Consider the following 26,736-nt stretch of genomic DNA (forward strand, 5'->3'; position numbering starts at 1 on the left):
TTTGTCCCAGACATCGAGATCCGTAACATCAGCATTTGTTCGTCACTTTTTTGCGAGAGACTAACACGGGAGTTGGCGATGCCACTGCGCTTACGGCTGCGTGTGTTCTTGGCTAGCGATGCATCAGGCAAAAGGGCCAGTGAGTCCACGAATGAATCAGTAGGTATTGATTAACACGGGAGCCGGCGAGACTGCTGTCCGCTTACGACTGCGCGTGTTATTGGCCGGCGAGGAGTCGAGCTCAAAGACATCGCCCGATGGTATGCTTGGAGGGGTGTTACTACTAACATCACACCAGATGTAGCAACCACACAGTCCTGACCTATCCCATTGTTGGCTCGTCTTGTGCTGTTCCTCTGTTGTGCATCTCCCAACGCCAATGGCCATTGATACTGCACGTGCGGACAATCATCCCATCTTTGCTTCGAGTTCTACATCTCTTTCTCTACACCTTCAAGTTTTGCTACTCCGAGAATCGTGTTTTCTCGTCGCGAGGCTTGTGGGGTGCATTCGCACCTTTTTATTTGCGTACTGGTATCTTGTCCACCTATCGTTACATTTCGCGGGTTATTCGTAGCGCTCCGCCAGTGCCCACTTGCAAGACCTACTAATATACATTGACACTCGGAATATCAATGTCGAACTTGAAGTCAACACATGTAACTACAGAGTTTGAGTGGGCACGTTCGAGGAACCGCATAGCTGGGTCGATCATGTGGATATGGCAACCCAAATCATTCATAGTGCATACATACGAGTATAACTGAATACATACATACTGTACATGTTGACTTCTTGCGTTCAAGTATGAGTTACAATTCATGGACTCAGCGTCCTGCTAAATGCACTTTGCGAGGTGTGCTTGTGTTACCTGCTTTCCGATAGATAAGTCTTTGTATACATATACATATTGCAATAAAGTTCAGAGAAGATCCACAAGTCCTGAATGGACATGAGAACGTGGCGAAATATTGCAAGGGAATATCTTGACGGAGCTAAAGCGATGCAACTGTCAGTGACTGGAGGACGGGGTAACGAAACGAAGTACCGAATGAGTCCCGTGTTGAATTGAGGGGTGAAGTCGATCACTTTGCCCTGGTCATCCTTGGCGAAAGAAAAGTTTACCGTGGCCAACATGGTCACAATAGCAGACCACACAGAGGCATCACCGGCATACCGCCCTAATTGAAGAAGGGATTGGCTCATCACATGCCATATAGCAGTGAAGTGGATCAACCCACCTGGACATGCACGCCGGCCTAAACCAAAAATGTACCCCGCAGGGTCATCATCCGTCAAGGCACCATCAACGTCTATGAACCTCTCTGGCATAAAGCGAGATGCGTCAGGGTACCGCTTTTCATCCCGTGAAATGGCCCTGCAATGTGACATCAGCATCTTGAAATCTGTAAAAAATCTTGCTGACCAGACGTTACACATGACGGTCGTTCCTGATGTGAGGTGTTACAAATGATATGATCAATAAACAAAAACAACAGACCTTTCGGAATGAAAAAACCATTGTATGTATCGTCACTCGAAGTGGCATGTGGAACGCCTACATGATTATCTTTAGCAAAGGCAGAATCACACAGCAAGGAAGATTACCGAGAGGTAGAATGGGGTGCCATCGGAAAGTCTCCCGCAGAATTGATTCAACATAAGGTAGTGATGCTCTGTCCTCAAACGTAGGTAAGCGATCTCTTCCGACCACCGAGTCGATTTCCGCTTGTGCGTGTCTCTGGACATCTGGATACAATACCATGGCGAGAACAAAAACCATCAAGGTCGAAGAGGTCTGTGAAGAGGTTAAGCAGCACACGATATGGTTCGGGACATCCGCTGACCGTCTCATATGAACCTGCATATTATGTTTGTGAAGGGTATAACATCTCCTATAAAAAGGTGGCGTACCCAAAATTGCAGCTGCAGCTGCTCTCTTCAAGGCAACCTCGAATATTGGCTTGGATGCCTCGTCTTGTTTCTCCATTCGTTGCAAATTTTCTGCCACCATTGAGAACTGGCCGAGAAACGAGTTTTCAGCCTTTGCAGGCATGCATTCAGCGTCTAGCTTCGAACTAGGTTAAATAAAGATTCTCACCATATGCTGCTGCGCAGATTGAAATGGTAAGTCCCTCATTTCATTCATACGATCGGTCGAAATTTGAGCATCGCGTTTGATGGAAGATCCCCAGCACCAGTCGGGTAACTTTTAATACTGCGTGAGCGTGTGGGATGTCAAGTCTTTCTCATCAGCAGGAGTGAGCTTACAGAAGGGGAAGAGTTGAAGCAAGATTGCTCTCTCTGGGGTCGCCATCTCAAAGCCAATAGCCATTGCAGTTTCTACGATTCGTACCAAAGGATCATCACGAGCGCTGGGCTGATAGTCATATATAACAGACATCCCAACCGATGACGAGAAGCTGTGTATAAGTGAGTAATCCCTCGATATTGGGAAATACATTTGCTGACGTTGCGAAGTGGTCATGATAATGTTGAGGGTCATCGATTAGGTTGACGATCATCTCACGAGCCCGTCTCATCTGCACCGGGCGAAACTTGAGTGTAGAGTTAGGACGAAAAGTTTGGTGGAAGAGTCGTCGGGAAAGACGCCATTCGTCACCATAGCCTGTGAATGCAAAGGTGATCGTGGACCAGCCAAATCTAGCTGCACCTCAGACTGGTTGAATGAAAAAAATTAAAATTAAAAGAACGCACGGCTCGACTGTGGCTAAGTATGGTCGATCGGAGTAAATCCGAGAACGCTTGTCCATCAAGGCTTCTGCAACGTGCTGAGAATTAATCACGACCGCTTCCTGGTCCAGGATTCGCATGAAGAGCAAGTCTCCTGGTAGAATGATTTACACTATATATGGCCCACACTATTGGTCCACGTACCATAAGCAGCACGCCATTTCGTATAAGTCAACCAAGGCTCCTTGGTGTCAATAGATAAGACGTTCCCTAACAGTGGGAGCGGCACTGGGCCAGGAGGAAGGCGAGGTTTGCTCTGTCTGTTCTCAACTGAACCGCCTGAGGGCTATGATGACAGCAAAGGAAAGTGGTAAGACGGCGAGGATACCAACTGAAGGAAACATGTTTAGAGCAGTACGCGGATATACATCCAAAGCTTGAAACAGACCTTATAACTACACGGCCCACGGGGAGCCACTTATCAGATCCCGTACCTGGAGTCCATGAAGTGCCGGAGTCGGAAGAGGGCTGAAGAGTTGAGAAGGATAAATTCAGTGTAGCAGCTGAGAAAACGAGGCCAGCATCTCAAATTCATGCTATTATAGTTTAAACTCGACATAGACATGGAGTTAATTTTGGAGAATACACTCACATATTACCTGTCCGCCAATGTCAAATCTACATCACAAATATGTGAACTTGATGAGTAGGTCTAGTTGTGAATTGGGGCAGGGGTGTGAAGTCGATAACCTCGCCCTGATCATCATTATCTTTGACTGAAAAGGCGTCCATTGTAGCCAAAATTATCACGATAGTAGACCACACATCCTGAGAACGGGACGGACCTTACGATCATTCACCGTGGTTCCCTATACCTCGTGCTTGCAGAGTGGTGGAAGAGACTGAAGAATACAAAAGAGCAGGTGAAAGAATTTGACGTGTTTATCGCGCCACCGGCCTCGGCATAGCGGGCGCTCCAGGTAAGTTTCTCGGGCGTCGCAAGTAAAGTGTCGAACAACCTATGAGTCATGACCGACCTGCACAACCATAAGATGTGATGGTGCTACATGCAGGGGGAGCTGCAGTCCCTCTCTCATGCGCACCATGTCTGTTCAGAATGAACTGGTCAAGAATGTGTACCTTATTGTGCAACGCTTGTGCAGGCGCTACGTCAAGGTTTGCTAAGTTTGCTTACGATGTTATTAACAACATGACCGGGTAAACGGGAGATACTTGATGCCGTTGTTCACGTGTGTCCCCCTCCATTTGATGTGGAACTTCCTTTTGCAATGGTAGCCTCTCGTAGTCAGACCATAGAAGGAAAACAGTTGATGGTTCTTGATATAAGTTTTCAATGATGGGCCGAAGTCTCGCACTTGACAAGACTCCGGTGTGGCCTCGCACTTGACAAGACTCCGGTGTGGCCTCGCATCATCTTTCAGGGCGTGATCGCTAGCGTATGCTATGTCTGGAGATTCGAGAAGACATGGTTGGCGCTCCGGGTCTCAACGTTACACCGCCCATCTTGTCGTCCGAAAAAAGTAGGATTCAGATTGTCATCTCGCAGATGAAAAGCCTGTACAGAATAATTCGATCACAAGAGGTTCGGTTGTGCAGCTGCCTGTCGAACGGATCACATTTTCAAGTGACGGTTCGCTCCAACTTGAAGGACCTCTGAATCCAGAGCGGTGCACAGATAGGAGACGACTGGCGAGATGAGGATGACAAGGCAGCAGTGTCAACATAGCATTGGGAAGACTGTTACAAGCGGAAGGGATAGTAATATTGTGCGGAGACGGGAAATGTCAGGGACAAATCAACAAGGCACACGTACAATAGATGGTGGCCCTGAGCGGATCCGATCGGCGAGTATGAGAAGACAGTCCTGACCGGCCCGGGGTCCATTCCGCCAAGCAAGCTGCTCTCCGCACTTGAAACACGTGCATGAGCCTAAGCTTGAGCTTGGACATCGGAAGATAATATTGAGAAAGAAACTTGTGCAACATATTTCAATTACATAATACTTTCACCTTGAGTCTCGGGACGTACTACAAGCGCAGCATTTTTGTATTGTAGTACAATCTCAAGAATAGAACTCAACATCAAGGTCCGGCTAACCAGTCCGACCGACCAAGTTCCACATGCAATGTAGTAGGATGGCTGTTGATTCATTGCGCTTGTTTCTGAGTCAGTGGCCGCGCTCCCTATTGTCTTCAACATTTTCTCCTACTCAGAGTCATGGGCCCCCCTTCCCACCGTGACAGTGCTGTGAGTTTTCCGGTGGGCTCGATAGTATGCGCTAACTGTTCAGAGAAGAGTGTTCCAAATTACTCTGAGTCTCGGAGTCTGAGAGGATGAAGTCGGATGAAAGCCTAGGACTGTTCTTTCCTCTGCTCGGTGGGGTATTGGTATTGGATGTGACGTGGGATGAAGACATCATATTCAGTAGGATGGCTGCTGAAAATGAGAGGAAGTGCGACACCCAGCCGAATGTTTGTCGCGGCCATTAACTTAGCGCCTTACGTACCGGAAGACGCACACAGCACATAGCGCCGGTCGAAGACTTGGTCCTTAAAAGACAACTTGGACGAATGAGTGCCCAACTTCCTCAACTCCAAAACAACCTCCCACCCTCTTGGTTTACAGTCCGTCTTTGCGAGTTACTCTGAGTAGGTGCTTCTCGTAAGTGATAAGTACTTTAGGCTGATATAGCACAGATCTTTTGCGGGTTCTCGTATTACACCACGCATGCATACATAGCGCCAAAAGTTCAAAACCGTCCTGGTGGTCAATCGATAAGGAGCGGTTTCCTGTAAGCAGGCGTTCTTGTCAGCTTTTCCTTGTGCTTTCTTGACAATAGTGGTCCTGTCAACTCATCAGCCATCAACCCCTTGCCAGATTGCCAGATAACTCGTTCTGGGTCAAATATCCTGGGCTGATTTGCTCGCATTCATAGTCCAGGATCTACCGTGTTTGAGACCCCGAGCACCTACCATATCTTCCTCGATCAGTAATATGATGGCGGTCACGCCCTGCAAGACGATACGAGGCCATACCCAACATGTCCGAGGTGTTGTGCACCTGCCAGACGGACGACGTATCATCACAGGTTCGGATGACGGCTCACTCCGACTATGGGAGTTGGAGAGTGGCACACAGGTGGGCAAGGACTGGCGAGATGAGGGGGATAAGACCCTCGTGAGAGCCATAGCTTTGTCTCCAAACGGTACCACTGTGGCAAGCGGGGGCTTTGATGGGAAAGTGAGATTGTGGGATGTCGAGACGGGGAAGGTCATCGATAAATGGACAGCGCATACTGATTCTGTGCATTCAGTGTGCTGGAGTACAGATGGTAGCGAGTCTGAGCGGATCCGGAGATGCCAGTGGGGATTCTGGGACAGCAAGAGTGTGGGATATCAAGGGCAGCAAAAACATCCTGAAAATTGAAACCGGATCTGGTGGAACTTGGGAAGCGATCTATTCACCCAACTCATTAAAAATTGCGACAGTGGACAAGACTGCAGGAAATATCTGGGATGCGAAGACAGGCGAACCTACTCTCCAAAGTCTCCACTGTACCAGAGGAATTTAGCAGCGTAGCATGGATGTCGGATGGAAAGAAGCTCATCGGGGGGGTCCATGAGGTCAATTATGATATTCGACACATCCACTTTGCAGAAAATCGCCACACTCGAGGGTCATAGGAGCTGGGTCCATGTCATCGCCTTGTCTCGGAACGAGCGCCTCCTTGTGAGTGCATCATGGGATCACACAGCGCTTCTATGGAATCTCGACACCAACCTCCCAGTTGGTCTCCCCCTCGAGCACGAAAGAGCTGTGCTCTGTGCAGCATTTTCTGCTGATGGAAAGCTGTTAGTCACTGGTTGCGAGGATAACAATGTGTACGTGTGGGACATCCACGCCATCCTCGATGAAGCTGGCCTCAAAGACCTACTGTCCATTCCTGATGTGAGTTTCGCAACTCTTCGGTAAAAACCACGATAATCCAGACTAATTCATCTACTCACAGGTTCCAGCTAGAAAGTCGTCGCTGAACGTATGTAATGTGTTTCTTAAACTTTTTAATCATTCTGAGACTAGCATTCCAGAACAAAGCTACACGACAGCCAGGTAAGCCCAAGGACTTCCGTGGAGTACCGCTAGGTTTTTTCGATGACGCGCAAGATCGTGATCATGTGCGTCGTAAGCATTGTTTGATTCAGTTCATGTTCTAACCTCTGCCCTCAGTCCTCTACAGCACGCAATACCCATCGTCACAGCTCCCGCGCACCTTCGAGTTCTTTGCGGAGTCCGCGCGCGCTTCTCGATAGGGTGATGTCGCTCTTTCGCCAATCTCATTCCCATACCGACGAAGCAATCGAACTCCAGCGACGCCCAAGGCAAAGCATCTTCTCTCGTCGCGGTCCGCATGTTGTCGAAGTTGCTACAGTACAGGACAGAAAAGTATGTATTTCTTTGCCTGCGTTTGCACTCGCCGTGGTTTAATATTTTGGTTACAGCCGTTGGCAGTCGCTCCACAAAATAGAAAGCAGCAGCAAAACCAGACCCATGGCCAGGGGTCGTCATCGCAACATCAAGCTGCTGCCACCGCCACATCCACGACACCTGCCCCAGGTACTACCACAACGGGTGCACCAACAGTACGGTCGCGACTCCTCACGTTGTTGGCTCGTCTCGTGCTTTTTCTCTGCTGTGCATATCCTCCATGCAGCAATGGTTAATAATACAGATGCAGCAACTATTTCACTTTACTGCTGGTTCTTCTGTGCTTATATCTCTTTCTCCAATCTCTGATTGAGTTCTACCTGATTAAAGTCCTCATCTCGGTTCTCGACAATTAAATATATACTTCAACACAAAGATCGTAAGACCGACTAGGCAAAGTACATAACAGTCCTAGTGTAATACTCAGCTATACTATAAAGCTACAGATGTTTCCTGTTTCGACGGATGAAAGGAGAGGTTGTGTCTATATCGTTGAGTAGGAGTTGGGGGATGTGGTATCACTATCACTATCATATAGTCACTGGGTCACCTTGAGGATATGCGCCGCACTATGACGAACTCAAAAAAGAGGTTCCTTTCCACCACTTGCTGACCTTGGCTACAGAGTATCGTGCACTCTTAGCCACACCGGCGCTTACTATGCCCTTTAGTGACTGGACAGTTGCTGGGTACCGCACGATCTTGGTTATTTCTGGTAAGGATCATCAGCATGAAGATCTCAAGATCGGAATGGAAGAACATACCAGATTCAAGAATCGAGGGGAGCTCCTTGTCGCCTGCGATACGGAGCCAATAAGCGCAATCATCCGCCTCTCTAGGCGGACCACGCCCCTCGGCACGCTGATGAACGTGCTTCAAGAGCTCTTCCGGCAATTTCTTCAGGTGCGCTGCTCTCGCATGCGGACTGATATCCTGTTCCACGCTCTTGGAACCCGCCGCCCACCGGACCCCAGGAAGGCCTTGCGCAAGCCTCCAATACAACTCCCGGAACTGGTCCTCCTGACGAGAAACCATATTCTCCACCTTTCCTCGATTCTCAGCTGGGAGCACCATCCGAGGGTCACCAGAGTAACTTATTCCTGCTATAGCTGAGAATAGCTCGCGTTGAGTGAAGGATTCCGGGAGCATGAGAAGGGCGGTGCGAAGCGCAGAGGTGAGGTTGACTTGCTGAGTCAGTCGTACGCGTGCATCGTCTTTGATGATCCGTAGAGGTTTGTGCATTCTCCCAGCAAGATAAAGTGTGCGCCAGTTAAGCAGGTCAGCGCATAGCGAGTCGACGGTCGTTACCCCATACTTGATATTCTACGACAGTAAAAGTAAGCGAACAGTGGAATGGTATGAACGACAGTGACGTACGACCCCCTTCATCGGCACAAAAGTATTAAACCAAAGTCCAGGGCTGAGCTCTTGCGTTTTGGAGACAAACGACGACCCTAGTACGCGTGCATGCAGAGGATAATGACCGGGATGCTGTTGCATGTTGATTGAGTGCCAGTGATCCGAATGTGTGACCGCGAATATGAAGTCCAACATTGGCCTATCTTCCTTGTCCTTCTGTTTCTCATACCCAGCCTGCTCAAAAACGCCAGATCCATAGGCAAACGCATATCGAATGGGCGCTTCGAATGATCCTACGATATCTTCCAGAAGGGCCCGAGTGGAGTCTGGGACCGGCAGGACTTGGTTCCGCCCGAAGCTTGCAGGAAGAGTTGGGAGCGCTTGTCGTTGGTGGAGAACGGCTGGACGCGGGCGCGGATGTAATCGTGACTGACGAGGCTTGCTTGTCTCTGACTTTGAGAGGGGAAGCGGTGGAGTGAGGACAGTTTGAGAAGTAGTGGAGTCGGTGGTTAATGAGCGAGAAAGGACATTGTAGACGACGAGCTGATGCCCGGCGAGCTGATGAGCGAGTGGTGGATAACATACTGCACGACGACAGCGGCAGATGACACCGACGATGGTAGTCTTATGATGATGGTGGCTGCAGAATTGGATTCACTCTCAATCGCACGTAAACCACGTGACTATGAACGGTTTTCGCGGCCACAACGCGTAGTCCGGCAATTAAGACGTCCCGATCGAGGCCGCAAGTCTGAGAACCGGTTACATGAATTTTTATCGAATAGTACTACACACTTCGTATCACTATAGCTGGGGCACTGCATTGTTAAAACCTACTTTCTGACAGATGACTCTTTGTATGCATAATACTACAGCCCAGTTCAGAGAAGACCCGCAAGTTCTGAATGGATATGAGAACGTGGTGAAATATTACAAGGGAAGGCCATGACGGAGCTAAAACGATGAAACTGTTAGTGCTAGGAGGATAGAATGACAAGGAAATAAAATACTGAGTGAGTCCCGTCCTGAATTGCGGGATGAAGTCGATCATTTTGCCCTGGTCATCCTTGGCAAAAGAAAATTCGACTGTGGCCAACATGATCGCAATAGCGGACCACAGAGTGGCATCGACAGTGTACCGGCCTGGTTAAAGAATATCTCATCACATATCACACGACAACAAGATAACTCAACCAACCTGGACACGCACGCCGGCCTGAGCCGAAAACATATCCCGCAGGGTCATCATCGGTTAATGCTCCGTTAACATCCAAGAACCTCTCTGGCATAAAACGAGATGCCTCAGGGTACCGCTTTTCATCCCGTGAAATGCACCTGTGATGTAACATTAGTATCCTGAAAGCTGGGGAGAATCATAGTATCTGACCATGTATTGTATATGACGGTTGTTCCTGATGTGAAATATTGAAAATGATTCGTTGTTTGGACGTTGAAAACAGCAGACCTTTTGGAATGAAATAGCCATCGTATATATCATCACTCGAGGCAGCATGTGGCATGCCTGTAAGACCGTCTTCAGTGAAGGCGAGATCAATTAGCGGGGAAAACTACCAAGAGGTGAAACAGGCAGCCATCGCAAAGTCTCCCGCAGAACTGATTCGACGTATGGTAGTGATGTTCTGTCTTCAAATGTAGGCAAGCGATCTCTTCCAATCACTGAGTTGATCTCTGCTTGTGCGCGTCGTTGAACATCTGGGTAAGACACCATAGCGAAAGCAAAAGCCATCAGGGTTGAAGTAGCCTGTAAAGAGGTTGAGTGGCACACGATGTGTTTCGGACATCTGCTCACCGTCTCGTATGCACCTGCATAGCAGGCATTTGTCAAGAGCATAACGTCCCTCGTAAAAGGTCACAAACCCATCATAGCAGTGGTAGCGGTTCTCTTCAAAGTAGCCTCAAACATTGGTTTTGATGCCTCATCTTGCGTCTCCATCCGTCGTAAATTTTCTGCCACCATTGACAACTGTCCAAGTGACGAGCTGTCGGCCTTTGCATGCATAGAATCAGTGTCTGGGACCAAACCAACAGAGGCTCACCATATGCTGCTGCGTATACCGAAACGGTACGTCTGTTATTTCCCTCATGTGATTGGTTGAAGCTCGAGCATCGCGTTTGATTGAGGATCCCCAACACCAGTCAGGTAACTTCAGTACTGCGTGACGGGACAGAATGTCAACTATTTCCATCAGAAAGAACGCTGAGCTTACAGAAGGGGAAGGCTTTGAGCAGTACTGCTCTCTCTGGGGTCATCGCATGAAGGCCAACCATCAGTGCATTTTCTATGATTTGAACCATAGGATCATCACGAGCCCTGGGCTGGTAGTCATATATAGTAGACATCCCGATCGATGACGTGAACCTGTGGATAAGTTAATAATCACTCGATATTTGCAAACACATTGGCCGACGTTGCAAAGTGGGAATGATAATGTTGAGGGTCCTCAATTAGGTTGACGATCATCTCACGAGCCTGTCTCATCTGCATCGGACGAAACTTGCATGCAGAGTCGGGACGGAAAGTTTGGTGGAAGAGTCGTCTGCAACGACGCCATTCATCATTATACCCTGTGAATGCAAAGTTGATCGACCAGCCACTTCTATATAAAAGTCAGACTGATTGAACACATGGATATTAGAAGGACACACGGCTCGATTGTGGCCATGTATGGTCGCTCGGAGTAAATCGCAGAGCGCTTGTCCAGTAAGGCTTGTACAACATGCTGAGAATTGATCACCACTACATCCTGGTCTAGAATCCGCACGAATACCAAGTCCCCTAAGAGAATGATTTGTACTACAAAATGTAAACTGTCTTTCTACATACCATAAACAGCATGCCATTGAGTGTAAGTCAACCAAGGTTTTTTGGTGTTGATAGATAGAATGTTCCCTAACAACGGGATTGGCACTGGGCCAGGAGGAAGGGAAGGTTTGGTCTGTCTGTTCTTAATGAACCACCTGAGGGCAGTGACGACAACAAAGGAAATAGAGAAGATGACGAGGATAGCAAGGCGACCTTCAACTGCAGGGACCATGGTTAGAGTAGTGCGGCGGTGGACATCCAAAACACTTATTTATAAAGTAAGGGAGAACGGTGTGGGAAGTGTCTCGCCAGCTTGTGTGTACGAATGACGAGAAGTGCATGGATAAATTTGAATGACCCACATGTGTGCGCTTTGAATTTCAACTGCTCCGCTGGTGTGACAGGGAGGTCTACATACCCAAGAAGATTCTTTCGTTTTCGTGATGCCACGGTCCACGCCTGAGAATGACTGGTCAACTCGGAAGAAGCTTCTACTTCCGCGATAGGTGGGGATAGAAGAGGTGTGCTCAATTCTTAGGTCCTGTTTGGAGTCTTGGACAGCGAAATACAAAATTCAGAATTCGATATTCATATCATGTGACTCACCCGTGAGAGTTGCCAGCTCATCCGGGAAGCGCCGGGTCAAGGCAACGATAACATACGGTAAGGTGTATTAGTTTTGATAATATCATTATCATTGTCCCCTGTATATACTTGCCTGTATGGATCCAATCCTCGTCGCCCGACACGCCTACAATACTATTGAACAATCCACAAATGCCCTACTACGCCGGCACAAAGCTCACAACAAGGCAAACCTTCGCAGCCATCGTTTCATGCTGCTTATCACTTGTATAGTGGCACAAGTATCAGCCCTGTATTACAACCTCTTCGAAACCCCCCGGGAAAAAATTCCATACCACACCTCTGCTTTGACAGGCTATGCTTGGGTTCTGGAACTCATGACAGGCCATCCAGACAGGATCTGGCACAATCTGGGCATGAATTTGGAAGTATTTGAGGAACTGCTGTGAGTTCTCCAGGAGAATGGATTTGAGCAGTCTCGCAATGGTGTTTCGGTAGAGGAACAACTAGCTATTTTTTTATATACCTGCGTGACCGGTCTCTCAACTCACCATGTTGGTGAGCGCTTCCAATGGTCCCCCCAGACAATATCCAGGTAATAACAAACCAGCTCATATAACGGTACATCTCAATTTTATTGCTTAGATATTTCAAGGATATGGTCTTCTTTTTCTCAGATGATCCCTTCTACTCCTCTCAAATTCATTTCCCAACTGCGGATACCCCCATCCCTCCAGAAATCACTAACGACCATCGCTTTCGTCGGTTCAATAAGTGTATTGGCGCTGTCGATGGGACACACATCCGGGCATTTGCCACACTCGTCGATCACGCATACATGCGTAATCGCAAGGGATATATATCCCAAAACTGCCTGTTCATATGCGACTTTGACTTTTGCTTCATATATGGACTCACCGGGTGGGATGGCTCATCTTCTGATGCGGCTATCTGGAATGATGTGCGTGGACATGACTTATGCATCCCCGAAGGTAGATACCTCCTCGCGGACGCAGGCTTCGGAACTTGCGACGCGTTACTTGTACCCTATCGGGGTGTACACTATCACCTTAAAGAATGGCATTTGGCGGATAATTCGTAAGTCTTCCTACTCTCAATTTATTTTTGCTACTTACCAGTGTTCAAGCCTGCAGAACGCTAAAGAGTTATTTAATCTTCGACATTCCTCCCTCCGGAATGCGATTGAATGCATATTTGGGGTGATGAAGCGCCAGTGGCGCATATTGCAGATGCCCCCAGAATACAGCATGGAGATCCAGGCCCTCATACCTCTGGCACTGTGCGCCTTGCACAACTTCATTCACAAAGAGGATCCTGATGTTTTCCATAATGACTATGATGCTGACATCCCTGAAATCTTTCACGCTGATGATGTGAATGGGGAAGTTGCAGCAGACGTCGTTTGAGGGAATGATGCTTGGGGGGAGCTTGCTGATGGGCCGCCAAGTTCTGCAGAGAGGAGAAGAGCTGATGCGCGCCGTGATGAGATAGCAGCTGCAATGTGGGCGGATTACATTGCCCAGAATGATTAGTACTTTGTGACTTCCCCTCTTCTACCTTCACCAAATGGAATAATAAAAGCGCGCAGTAGATAAATTTTTCTCATTGCAATCTACATACATTTGTACATGAACGACGAAGTAATCTACTGGTCAGCGAGCATTTCTGCGCAGAGCTGCAAGCTTCTTTTGCGCCCAAGATGTCCTCCACACTGGCCCTTCTTTCAAGGCAAGGAATGCTACCACTTCATTTGGATTGGCGGTCATAAAGTTGGTGAGGACCAAGACATCATCCAACTGCAAACCTTCAGTGTCACAGAGAGCAGTGATTGCACAGCCAAGTGTTGTAGGAGGAGGGCGTTCATCCTGTTGGGTGGATGATGATGATGAAAATGAGTCAATAACCTGCGGTAAAACTTGCGTGATAGAGGCAAGAGCTGCACTACCCTCCTGCTGAGCCTTGGCAGCTAAGGAGGGGGGGTGAGAGTGCTTGCATGATGACTCTACGTTATCCAATGCGCTGTGTTTGCGTTTACCCCAGCTGGCACTTGTAAGCCTCGAGTCACTCGTGGTAGGAGTGAAAGTGGAGGTAGGTGCAGCTGGTGAGGTTTGTGGGCCAGCCACTGCGATTGCAGTGGCAGCATCAGCGAGGATTGAGAGATCCATTGAGTTGGAGGTAGAGGCCGAGGGGGAAGGAAGTATGTGGCGTGTGCATATGGGCGTCGTAGATGGAGGCAGCATCGACGAAGAGGACAAAGCAGCCATAGGAACAGATGGGACCCTCCTAGCAGGGGGCTGGTGGGTCACGAACTTTCCTTTGGCGGCGGATGGCATCAGCACCTCAACAGCAGCATAATGAGGGAATCCTTTATGAGCAAATGGTTTAGACAGAGGATGCGCCTAAGGACACACAACATCAAGACAATTCTGGTAGAAATTGGACACTCTTATCCTGGCATGTGCGTCCCAGACACCACTAGTTTCAGGCGTGACTCCAGCTCCATGCTCATCACTCCATGCGAAACCGGAGAGCGACTTGATGTCCTTGACGACATTGTAACTCTTCTTTAGCTGTAATAATATGAGGCACTGTAGTAGATAGATAGATAATGATAAAACTCACGTTGTTCCACTTGGTTTTGCAAGATGACTGGGATTTGGCAGTGCCCCTGTAGGTGGGATATAATGCGTTGAGGTGCTTGGAAGCATCAGAGTATACTGAGTTTTTGAAAGTTGCGTTATCCCCAGCCTCAGCCCCGCGAGTTGCAAGAAAGGCGATGAGTTCACTTTCTTCGTCCAGCTCCCAATGTGCGGCGAGCTTGCGAGATGCAGTGTTGTCTTGCGAGACCATCGGTTCATCCACCATGGTTGATCCACGGGAACGAACAGAGCCCACGCTCGACAAATCAGACATGGTAGGTATAAAGTTATGAATAGATCTAAGACAATGTCTCGTAGTACGACTCATCACTTATCAGAGTTACCTCTATGTCTGCTTTGACCCAGCGCTTCCCGGATGAGCTGGCAACTCTCACGGGTGAGTCACATGATATGAATATCGAATTCTGAATTTTGTATTTCGCTGTCCAAACAGGACCTTAGGATGTCAAGTCCAAGGTGTCAAGTTGCAGCCAAACAATGATATAAGCCACCAAATTGGGATCACTAACCTTACCCTTATGGCGCACAGCGCTGTAACATTAATATTGTGAGTAGTCCACAATATCCTGGCAGTATGATATATCATGCTCTGTCATTGTAGAAGGGAGGTGATACATTCACGCTTGTAAACCATAGACATAGGCATATGATATATCAATGATATATCACTTGCCCCCCACCTTCAGTAACCGCATTTAGTGTTACATAATAAGCGACCTGAAGCGGTACTACCTTCCAAAATATACCCACAATTGGATATTTCATTATCCCAGACATTCCCACACTCCCTTTACCCCCCTGGTCCTCCTGCTTCACTGCAGCACTCCCTTCAATTGCTATTTGCTTGTATGTAGTAGAATAGCATGTAAGTAGATGTAATAAGTCAATAAACCGCTTTTTCATGATCTGGGAGCCTGTATAGCCTCCACAGGCCCCAGGGTGTACTACAGTACTCTTGGGCTGAAACAGGTCCGCTTTTTTCTCCTTCAGCAGGGGATCAATTATGATGGTAAGTAGCATGTATTAGAGTCCAAATAAACATATTCTAGTGTATGGTCAATTAGGAACTGTCCAAGATTCACAGGGTAAATTAGCAATGCGCCCAGAGGCCTTCAGATTCACCACGTGAATTACAGTAAATTAACAGGTCTGTAAATCAACGCTAATTTACAGGTGAATTAGGTCAAATGTACTGTGAATTAGAGTGAATTAAGGTGAATAAGGGTGAATTAGGTGAATTATTTCCACTCGTCCCAAGCAGAAGGGTTGGGGACAGATGAGGACAGGTTTTTAGTGGCAGCCTTCTTTGTTGGTGCAGAACCCGGTGTGAAAAACACAACCTGACTAGGCACTTGTTAAGGTACTCAGCCAGTATATGTCTAATGCTCTGCCTATGCTGCTATACTTGCAACAAAGATGCAAGAACGTTTGACCCAAGGGAATAGCTACCAAGAACAACTTAAGATTGAAAGACCTGAAAGAGCGCTAAAGCGCGGGAATAGCGCGTTGCAAGATAGAGTGCTAATGCGCGAGAAAGAGCAGAAGGGAAGCAAGCAGACACTGAGTCAAAGGAGGGTGCTGGATAGCAAGTGAGATCAAGGGTATTGATTGCAAGGGTAAGGAAAGTCAAGGTAAACCAATAGGGGCTATAGAGCGCAACTAAAGGTGACTACTTCTAAGTAAAACCTAAGGGAAGGAAATACAGTCGAAGGGAAGTAATGTTGAAGTAGTCACCATAGGCTTCTTATACTAGTAAACTATACCATCTCGGACTCGGAAGGGATAGGATATACATGTAATAAGACTGTAGCACTTGTTACAACTCGAGGCAAGGCAAATTACATACCAATGAGGTAGGATGGACTATGGATGGATTCCGACATTTCAGGTGGATCCTAGAGCACGAGAACAGCACGCTGGATAAGCGCTAAGTGTGGGAACAAGCGCTAGATAGAGCAGACATGCACTAATGCTCCTATAGACACATTGCTGGTAGTTCTGATAGTGCTATAAGCGTGGGAATAGCGTCGGATAAGTCGCGGGAGCATGGATAGCGCTGCGGGAATGTGTGCACATAGTGCGGGAAAGTGCGGAATAGCGTCGGACAAGGGTTATGGCTGAGACAAGTGAAGACTGCTGATAGGGGAGTAGTGAATAATATGAGGGATAACTTTGGTCCACCTATTGAAGGCTTATGCAGGTATACATGCCTAGCGCCAATATGATTGTCACACCGAGAAGAACACATGGAAATTGTTACTCACATTAGAATCGAAACCATGCCATTGTCAGATTTTGATATGATCTTGAAGAGTACCAATTTCCTGCCTACTTCATTGAGGAGAGTTGAGCCAAGTAATCATTGACATGATGCATTCATCTGGCATGGATGTTGGAGACACTGAAAAAGCCTTGATTGCAAGAGGCTGTCGAAATACTTAGTCACTTGTCTTGGATGCGGGAGCCTCGCAGACTTACTGCAAGAACATTAGCTAACTCGTCTTTTTGCAATGCTTTCTACCAGCCAAGAGCACTTTCATTCGTTCTCATCTTCCAATTAAATGGGTCCTCACCCTTGATGTAGGCTTTGAATTGGGTGCGAAAAGAAACCAGTGCATCTGTGGGGCTGAACTCAGCGAGCATAGGATTGTGCAGCTTCATCTCGACTACTGGATCAGGATACTTTCCAGCCTCGTAGGAATCTCCATACTCGTGTTGCAAAATCCTTTGTAGGGCAAGGGCAGCACACGTTACCATATTCTGAGGAGGCTTTGTGGCACAGGTGATGACTCCAGTAACAGATTTGGTGGTTGTGAGAGTTGGGCCTGCCATGGGGTTGACCTGCTTGTAAATGGGTGCATTTCAGTATGCTACATTGTGGTTAGATCTGATCAGAACGGTGTGGCAATCCCAGCAAACATACCTATGGCAAACCCCCTAATTCACCCTAATTCACACCCCCACAATGCCATCTGAGATTCACATGCTGATCAACCGTAATTCACAGGTGTAAATTAACAGGTGTAAATTAACACCCCTCTATTTGACCGTACACTAACATATTCCACCGCTTGGTTGAGCCTATAAAGTGTCCTGCATCACTAGATAGCTTATATACCCCTGAAAACATAAATCAGTCCACATTTTTGCATTTTTTGACATATGGCCTTGTAGTAAATAGGCTGAATACAACATATATATATGTATATACAACATACTACAAGCTCAAGACTTCAGGATGAGCACTTGTTGTGCTACAGCCTGACCTCTCTCCATGTTACCTACTATGTGAATTTTTTTCTTGCAGTTCTGACATCAGGGCAATGCAGGGATATTATAGCTATGATAATTCTCATTCCAGGATTTAATTTACAGAAGAATTCACCATGGATTGAGAGTATAGTGTGCAAAATTCCAGAAAAAAATTCACATAGTAGGTAACATGGAGAGAGGTCAGGCTGTAGCACAACAAGTGCTCATCCTGAAGTCTTGAGCTTGTAGTATGTTGTATATACATATATATATGTTGTATTCAGCCTATTTACTACAAGGCCATATGTCAAAAAATGCAAAAAATGCGGACTGATTTATGCTTTCAGGGGTATATAAGCTATCTAGTGATGCAGGACACTTTAGAGGCTCAACCAAGCAGTGGAATATGTTTATTTGGACTCTAATACATGCTACTTACCATCATGATTGATCCCCTGCTGAAGGAGAAAAAAGCGGACCTGTTTCAGCCCAAGAGTACTGTAGTACACCCTGGGGCCTGTGGAGGCTATACAGGCTCCCAGATCATGAAAAAGCGATTTATTGACTTATTACATCTACTTACATGCTATTCTACTACATACAAGCAAATAGCAATTGAAGGGAGTGCTGCAGTGAAGCAGGAGGACCAGGGGGGTAAAGGGAGTGTGGGAATGTCTGGGATAATGAAATATCCAATTGTGGGTATATTTTGGAAGGTAGTACCGCTTCAGGTCGCTTATTATGTAACACTAAATGCGGTTACTGAAGGTGGGGGGCAAGTGATATATCATTGATATATCATATGTCTATGTCTATGGCTTACAGGCATGGATATAACACCTCCCTTCTACAATTACAGGTAATTGATATATCATAATGACATTATCGCCTGAAGTTATATACTACCTTACAGGGGTTGATTATGCAATCTATCAGCTAATCTAACTGAGTTTAACCCATACTATTTTCCTCTCTCTTTTACAGGAAGGGAGACACAACTCACGCTACACATTTCATGCTACACAATTCATGAGCACGCTAACTCTCAGACATATTTCATACTGTAGACTCAGTATACAGAATTCAATTGTTTTAAACTAACCAAGGAACAAGGAAAGAAGGTATATTGAAATAAATCCTCCCAAGAACTCACACTTTATCTACCACAAAAACTAGAAAAGTCATAGACCATGTACTCAAGGACTGGCAATAGGTCTTATCCTGTATAGTTGTGTTGTCACTATACAAGCAGCGTACATAAGACCCTTAGGTAAGAGGACAGTGGCCATGGATATCAGCTAAATCTTCCTCTTGTTTAGCTAATTGACGACCCTGTATTGTGATAAGCTGGGTTGTGGAGAGTTGAACAGGAATATCGGGAAGGAGGAATGCCACTTCGGTGATATTGAAGGGTAGGAGCGGTTCTATGCTGTGTGCCATGAAGAAGGGAGTATGACTGGTGGATTTTCATGTTGTAATGTGGTCAGCCCAAAAGACATAGTGAGCAAGAGTTGGCCATTGAGTGATATTGCTGTTACAGGTTTTGACGAGCGAGTCTTGAATTGTCCTATGCGAGTGTTCAATGAGGCCATTTGCCCTCAAATTGTACGCTGAGATGCGAATGTGCCAGATGTGATACTTGTGCACGAGCCAAGCAAGTGCAGCAACAAAAGGAGACCCATTATCTGTTACAATCTCTTCTACAGCTACCCACCGGTGTGGAAATCACAACCTGACTAGGCACTAGTAAAAGTACTTCACCAGTATATGAGGTCTTAGCTCTGCCTAGCTGCTTCACTTGCAAGCAAGAGTGTTTGACCCTAAAGGGGCCTGCTGTCTAGTTAAGTTAGAATATGTCAGTACTACACAAGGAATGAAACCCGAGAGTGGAAGGTACGAGTCTGAAGGTAGGAGATGAAGTCCGACGTAGGGTTTATCGAGTCCGATGTTTTGGGGATCGGGGAGGATGGGAAAGCAAGGGATGAGTAGGGAAAAGTGTGGGGTTAGGATTGGAATGCAAAGGAATGTTTAGGGATAATGAGTGACTGAGGTTCAGATCGTAAGGAGAGGAAATCAGGTATATTCAGCAGTTATAGGGGTAGAGACTTGGTAGTGTGACCAGTATCAGGGAATTTCTCCCATCTACAGAGTGGTGAAGTATGATGTGACAATCATACCAGTGCTAGGTGCGTATGAGTGTCATAGGCATATTTTGCCTTGTCTAGAGGAAAAGAGTAAGGCGCTAGTCACCAGCGCTATTCAGCTCCCAAGCTATCCGCTTTGGAACCACTTTTCTCCCATAGCGCGCTACCCGGTCCAACGCCTAGGTATTCCATCCTCCCATGTCCTGCCTATGTCCACCTACCTCTGCTGGTGCATTATTTTTCCTTAAATGTTGCTACTCATCAGTCACAGGTCTTATTACATGTATCCTTGTGTTCCGCAGCGCTGCATGTTTTATTACCTGTCGCTACATCATGTCCTCGCCAGTGTCGCTACTATACTTGCCTACGCAATTCCAAACTCTTACGCAGTATGATAAAATGACCTGTCGCACATACAGTACAGTACTTCCCTTCCCTGGACCTTTGCTGGTGTTGGAGTCACTTTAGTCGCTATATCCTAGTCTTGGTGCAATTGATTCCGCTCTTGCCAATCTCTTTGATTGCATGTCACTAAAGTTTCCCTCTTAAGTTTGACTTTCGCAACATTGGGATAGCTATCGGTAGTTGAGCTATAATCTAGTCGCTATCGGGCATTTCACTTGCACTGTCTTACCTTACTCCTCGCTTTCGCTCCTTTTGATTTCTACTCACTGTCGCTAGTCGGACGTCGCATAGCGCTTCTCACTTATATGCACATTTCGCTGTCGGAACTCACTTGTCGCTGATCGCTATAGCGCTACTCATTGGTTTTTGGTCTTAGGTCACTATAGGTTATTAGTCCTTCGCGCTATCACTTCCCTTGCATATTAGTAGGGAGTTGCTTCAATAGCAGTCCTCTTGGATCGAATACTACACTCACACCTATTGGGATAAGTAGCACTAGTTTCTAACTGGCCTAGTCGCTATTTCTATTTCACAACTGAAGCCCACCGTGAGGGGGCCATTTGAAGCTGGAAGGCACACCGCCTAGACCTACCGAGACCCAAAAACCTCGCGATCTTAGCGACATTTCGCAAGAAGATTTTTTCTACTCAGTAATAGATTCCACCAACGAAGAAGTCGAGTGCACTGCATTCGACTCACGATCCTGCTCATCTTCAGAAGCTACTGTTATCTGCCATCTTACTCCCGACTTCGAAGAAGAGGAAGAACCCCTTGGACAATTAACATCACATTACCTTCCACTCCCTCGAGTTCCGTTCATTACTGTAGACACTCCCTCCACTGCATCATCACTTACCCCCCTCTACTCCGTCTTGCGACGAGTCACCCAAAAGGCAGAACCTTTTCATACCCGCCTCCTTCATACCTAGCTCTATCCCGTCTCCGCACAAGTGACTAAGCACTCTCCCTCCGTCCATACCCGACCCTGCTATCCATACCGCATCTTCCTCGACAGCACCATTTACTACTGCCCTTCCTCCAGTCGTACAACCCGCTCTTTTTGCTCAACCCACTCAACCCGCTCAACCTGTCCAACCTGCCATCATGTCTTCTGCACCATTCAAGATGCCTCTTAGAGGAACCAACACTGCGCCAAAGTTCAATGGCACACCAATGCGCCTCATACCATTTTTTGAGGATGTGGAATTACTTGCTGACTATGCAGGACTTACCGCTGAGCAGTGCATCAAGGCTGCGATCTGATACACGCCCATAGATTAATCGGAAACATGGGCATCAAGACCCGCCGCGAAAGGTAAAGATTGGGACAAGTTTGTCGAAGCCATCAAGGCTATGTACCCAGGATGCGAAGGCGATCATCGCTATGCACACACTGATTTGGAAAACCTTTGCAGAGAACATGTCCGCAAACCAATCTGCTCGAAGGAAGAACTTGGACAGTTCTACTGCAAGTTCCTTCACGTTTTGCAATACCTCCTAGACAAGAGTAGGATAGCAGAACTCGAGCTTGGTCGCTACTTAGAAGGAATCCATTCCACGGCCAATACCACCATCAAGCGAAGGCTAGAGATCAAGCTAGTCGACCACCATCCTGACGACCCATACACCTTGGAAGAAGTATACGACACAGCGGTATTCTTGCTACCCAGTATCGCACCTACGGCAGTCGCTGTTTCACCTCCTAGCGCATCTGCCACTAATCAGCAACCCGCCACAGGAACTGTGGTAAAGCGGGAGTATAGCCAGACGCGACCTCTCTCCAACAATGCGTGTTATTTCTACGGAGGAGATCACTATACGAACTGCTGTGCTTTACGCGACCAATATGCCAGCGAGGGTAAGATCCACATCACACCGGAAAAGAAAATTGTAATGCCCGATGGTAGCAACATCCCTGGAAGACTCTCTGACGGGAATTTCAAGGAGCGCATAGACATATTCCTGCGCGATGGACCCGCTACAGGTTCTAACTTGACAGTGCTAGGGTTGATGTATTGTCACGCTGAGCCCACTACTCAAGCGACTCTGGATATCGAGCCTTGCGCATTCATGCACACATGCACCAGTGTAGAGGATAGCAATTCCGACAATGAAAAATTAGCCCGCCTAGAGAGAGAAGCAACCCGAGCCCGCGATGCATTCGCAGCGGTGAAAGCAGATCGCACTAACCGCAAGGACAAGGGTAAGAATGTACGGTTTGAAGGCGTTAATGTTCCGCCACACCCAAAACTGGGACCATCCTCTAAGACTACCAACGTAGTATAGGAAGTCGCATCTCCGCAGGTTAAGGCATCTGGGTCGAAGACCACCAGTGTGCCTAACAAAGGTACAGTAGTGGTGACACCAGCAAGCTCATCATCCGCACCTAGTACTTCATCCTCATCATCGCTACCCGCGACCTCTTCTTCATCCTATGATCTGCCTACCGCTAATCCCTCCTCTACGCAGTTTAGGTATACCCATCCGCTTGAAGATAAGGAAGCTGACAAGAAGGTAATCAATTGGATGCTAGACTCCAGCATCAGCATACCAATGCGGGAGTTGATTGCAGTATCTACTGACGTCCACAAGGTGCTCAATGAAATGACTACCACCAAGCGCGTTACTGTCAGGTCGGTATCAGTGAACGAGCTGAACAGCCAACCCGAAATGCACAATTTCCTGAGGAAGTACGATGGTTGTTTGCAAAGGAGCAACGATGGTTGCATTGTTGCTGAACATTTTGAGTCACTGCGATGTATCAGAGCGGTTATGAGTCATGGCCGGGTTCTTTTCTGTGTTCTTGATCAGGGCGCCAAGTGCATTGTAATGCCGCGATCTGTTTGGTGGTCGCTTGGCGGCATTCCATTAAGATCTGACCATAAACTGGTCATGGAATCAGTCAATACTTCTACCGACGAGATGCTTGGCGTTATAGAGAATCTTCCGCTAGACTTTGGCATGGGAGAAATGCTGTTCCAGGTCCAAGTTGTTCCGACTGCTAACTTCAAGATCTTGCTAGGTCACCCGTTCTTCACGCTTACCAGTTGTCACACTGAGCATTTGCCCAATGGGGAACAAGACATCACTCTGAACGACCCGAACTCAGGGAAGGTAATCCGCATTCCTACCAACTGCTGGGTAAAGAGATGTCCTGAATGCAAAAAAGGGTCGCACCTGCCTCCTAGCGATTGCAAGAAGGGATTTTGATGATTGATGATCTGCTCATACCGTGAGGAGACAAATGGACTCATACACACCCGCCCCTCTCTCTTATTTCACGTCCTAATACTTTACTTTCTGGTTCTAACTATCGTCTCGCACCATCCGCGCATCACCCGCTCTTACGGAGCAAACATGACTCGTTTTCCGCTGTGCTATTTACAGCGCAATATACCCACCTCGTCTCTACCTGCTCAGTAATTGACCGCACGTCCGTCGACACATTTAACAGTGTATATTCCTTTGACAAGACCCGACGCGCGCTGGTTTACAAGCCAGTCACGAAGAAAGTCCACACGGTACAAACTTCTATGCCCCCTGAATATAGAATAACGCGACGGTTACCTGACAATCCTTTGACCGGCATGCCTACACTGCCTACCCACCCGCCTGATTTCGTTCCAGGTGTCTGCTTCACTCAAGAAAGAGCGGACAAATTGGACTTAGACCCCACTAATTGGTTATGGCCCGACGAGTTGAAGCTTATATGCTGGCTTGTTCAGGTTCATGAATTAGCATTCACATGGGACGCGACCGAGCGCGGCCATCTCAATGAAACATATTTCCCGCCATACAAAATCCCTACCATCCCTCACATTCCTTGGTCTCAACGCAATATCCCTATCCTGCCCACAACCCTTGGAGAAGTTATCCGCATCATCAAAGAAAAGATCCAATCAGGTGTATACGAACTGTCTACTGCTGCATACCGATCGCGCTGGTTCTGCATAGTCAAGAAAGACAGAAAATCATTGCACCTAGTTCACGATCTTCAACCGCTGAACACGGTGTCTTACTAGGATGTGAAAGGCAAGAAAATTCTCCAAATTTCACAATCCTCCACAGTCAATGGTTCAGACAATTACCAACAGTTGATAACGTGGTCGTTCGTGGGGGACAAGGTGTGTTGAACTTTTCAAGCGAACACTAGTGATGTAAAAGGGGCAAAGAAATGATAGAAACTAATAACGATAGAAACCAATAAGTAGCACAAGGTAGTGCTATAACCTTTAGAATAATATGTTGCAGCTGTATGCAATGAACTAAAGCTATATTATATCCCTCTTGGATATTCCTTACTTATACTTCAGCAATGGAGAACAAATTCACTAGCGGGATCGTCCCAATACGTGGCCTTGAAACCAACTCTCTGCTGCTCAGGATCTCACAATGAGTAATGACGCAGTCCAGAATAGAGTACACCTTCTTGATGTAGTCTTAAGTGGCCAAGCTCTTAATATTCGTTGACAGATTGTAGGTCTTATTTGTGTCTACCCTAATTGATGAATAATACATGAAATTCTCCCCACAGAACTTTTCCTGTGTCTAAAAGAGAACTAGAATGATTGAAGACAATAGAATCAAAGATGGCTCAAGAATGTGGCCAAATACTTCTGAAGAATGTGCTTTAAGAATGTGCTAATTGAAGATGATGTAATCAAATGTGGCTCAAGAATGTGGCCAGATACTTCTGAAGAATGTGAAGTATAATGTCAAAACAATGGAGCTGAATAAGCTAATATTTCTCCTGATATTCACTTGAATGTTCACTCAAATAATGGGGACAAAGAATCTAAGGGGTGAAAGAATGTTCCCCTATGTTCCCCTAACTGTGCTTCACTCTGTTAATACTTGGGAATCAAATTGATTACTTCAAAAGAGGGGAAAATGAGCCCCCTGATATACTACTAGACTAGTGGCTGTGCTACTGATTACTAATGTACTATAGAATATTCCAGAATGTGTCAGAATTATTGAGAAAGAACTATAGAATGTCATGGAATGTCATAGAATGAGTTAGTAAGAAAGATGACTCAGTATGAGTCATAGCAGACATGACTCATTATGACTCATTGTGACTCATTGTGACTCATTGTGACTCATCTGTTTGGTTACCAATCCAAAGTTGTTTATTTGTATTGTCAACTTGTTTGGTACCACAGCTTTAAGTACACAAATACAAATGAAGTGGCATGGCATATGTTTGTCATAGGGGTAAATAAAGTAAAGAATTATGGAAAGGATAAAGGGTACGTTAAGTATTTAATTTGAACCGCTAAGTCGTATCTTGGTGATACATACATGCTCAGAAATGTCCAAAGTAAATTGAAGTAAGGTATAGAAAATTCAGGGGAAGTGCATAGACTATAGTAAGGAGTTACATGTATCATAAATTTGCCATGACCATGTACGAAACAGGTTTCGTGCGTGTCAGCAGTAACTATCCGAGACTCAACCCTCCCTCCTTTTGTCGAACAGTTAGCTGAATCCTTTGCCGGGTATGCGGTATATGGTATGATGGACTTATATTCAGGTTACGACCAGTGCGCGCTACATGAGGAATCACGTGACCTCACTTCCTTTGGAATGCCATTGGGCCCGCATCGGTTGACAACACTTCTGCAAGGTCATGCTAACGCGGTACAAGTATACCAAGGTGATACCGCTTTCATTCTGCAGGACAAAATTCCAGAGTTCACATCGCCATTTATTGATGATGTACCTGTCAAGTTGGTTAAAACGCGGTATCAAAGAGCTGACGGCTCATACGAAACCATAGCGCTAAACCAGGGCATATGTCGCTTCATATGGGAGCATTGTGTGGTCATCAACTGCATACTCCAGCGACTTGAGAATGTTGGTGTAACCATATCCACTACTAAGTTTGTTCTAGCCACTCCTACCGCTGTCATAGTCGGACACAAGTGTACCTTCGAAGGGCGAGTGCCGGAAGATTCCAAAGTGCAAAAGATCTGCGATTGGCCGGAATGTCATACCGTCACGCAAGTGCGGGGCTTTCTAGGTACTTGCGGAGTCTTACGCATCTTCATTCAGGACTTCTCCAAGATCGTGGAACCCCTTACCAATCTTACCCGCAAAGACGTACCCTTCGAATGGGGTGAAGACCAACAGGTAGCTATGCAGACTCTGAAGGACTCAATATTAGAATCTCCCGCACTCCTTCCACTTGATTATGAGTGCGGTCGCGAAGTTATCCTTGCTGTTGACACCTCTTGCATCGCTGTAGGGTTTATCCTCCTTCAAGTCAGGGAAGATGGCAAGC

At 46.8% G+C, this 26,736-nt stretch overlaps 5 protein-coding genes across 5 annotated transcripts; 1 reads left to right on the forward strand and 4 right to left on the reverse strand.

Annotated features, from left to right (window-relative positions):
* Nucleotides 1-922: 922 nt before the first annotated feature.
* On the reverse strand, nucleotides 923-3,098 carry DFJ58DRAFT_734171 (cytochrome P450; the record flags this gene model as incomplete). The annotated part of the gene is made up of 15 exons (XM_041386443.1): nucleotides 923-995; nucleotides 1,049-1,181; nucleotides 1,242-1,378; nucleotides 1,427-1,451; nucleotides 1,502-1,558; nucleotides 1,609-1,798; nucleotides 1,848-1,861; nucleotides 1,915-2,044; nucleotides 2,102-2,209; nucleotides 2,272-2,304; nucleotides 2,357-2,423; nucleotides 2,473-2,664; nucleotides 2,719-2,848; nucleotides 2,899-3,040; nucleotides 3,087-3,098. 15 exons carry the CDS (start codon nucleotides 3,096-3,098, stop codon nucleotides 923-925), a joined length of 1,443 nt encoding a protein of 480 aa, XP_041237806.1.
* A 3,630-nt stretch (nucleotides 3,099-6,728) lies between these two features.
* On the forward strand, nucleotides 6,729-7,464 carry DFJ58DRAFT_815193 (uncharacterized protein). Its single transcript, XM_041391686.1, has 3 exons — nucleotides 6,729-6,890; nucleotides 6,943-7,158; nucleotides 7,215-7,464. The coding sequence occupies exons 1-3, from the start codon at nucleotides 6,759-6,761 to the stop codon at nucleotides 7,434-7,436; spliced, it is 570 nt and encodes a 189-aa protein (XP_041237807.1). The 5' UTR covers nucleotides 6,729-6,758; the 3' UTR covers nucleotides 7,437-7,464.
* Nucleotides 7,465-7,540: 76 nt separating this feature from the next.
* DFJ58DRAFT_862195 (Mmp37-domain-containing protein) lies at nucleotides 7,541-9,658 on the reverse strand (the record flags this gene model as incomplete). Its single annotated transcript, XM_041394065.1, has 4 exons — nucleotides 7,541-7,912; nucleotides 7,965-8,523; nucleotides 8,578-9,102; nucleotides 9,494-9,658. 4 exons carry the CDS (start codon nucleotides 9,656-9,658, stop codon nucleotides 7,770-7,772), a joined length of 1,392 nt encoding a protein of 463 aa, XP_041237808.1. The 3' UTR covers nucleotides 7,541-7,769.
* Nucleotides 9,659-13,641: 3,983 nt separating this feature from the next.
* DFJ58DRAFT_734176 (uncharacterized protein) lies at nucleotides 13,642-14,902 on the reverse strand (the record flags this gene model as incomplete). The annotated part of the gene is made up of 3 exons (XM_041386444.1): nucleotides 13,642-14,388; nucleotides 14,434-14,559; nucleotides 14,612-14,902. 3 exons carry the CDS (start codon nucleotides 14,900-14,902, stop codon nucleotides 13,642-13,644), a joined length of 1,164 nt encoding a protein of 387 aa, XP_041237809.1.
* Nucleotides 14,903-17,166: 2,264 nt separating this feature from the next.
* DFJ58DRAFT_862205 (uncharacterized protein) lies at nucleotides 17,167-17,481 on the reverse strand (the record flags this gene model as incomplete). The annotated part of the gene is made up of 1 exon (XM_041394066.1): nucleotides 17,167-17,481. One exon carries the CDS (start codon nucleotides 17,479-17,481, stop codon nucleotides 17,167-17,169), a length of 315 nt encoding a protein of 104 aa, XP_041237810.1.
* Between the last annotated feature and the right edge of the window lie 9,255 nt (nucleotides 17,482-26,736).

Source organism: Suillus subalutaceus (assembly GCF_016647625.1).
Source record: "Suillus subalutaceus strain FC151 chromosome Unknown DFJ58scaffold_168, whole genome shotgun sequence".
Lineage (NCBI taxonomy): Eukaryota > Fungi > Basidiomycota > Agaricomycetes > Boletales > Suillaceae > Suillus > Suillus subalutaceus.

What these genes read in the sequence shown, in the direction of transcription:
- DFJ58DRAFT_815193 (XM_041391686.1), top strand. Translation starts at nt 6,759, where the DNA reads ATGTGTTTCTTAAACTTTTTAATCATTCTGAGACTAGCATTCCAGAAC. An exon ending in ACGCGCAAGATCGTGATCAT is followed by an intron (nt 6,891 to 6,942) that starts GTGCGTCGTAAG and finishes CTCTGCCCTCAG; the next exon opens with TCCTCTACAGCACGCAATAC. An exon ending in CTACAGTACAGGACAGAAAA is followed by an intron (nt 7,159 to 7,214) that starts GTATGTATTTCT and finishes TTTTGGTTACAG; the next exon opens with CCGTTGGCAGTCGCTCCACA.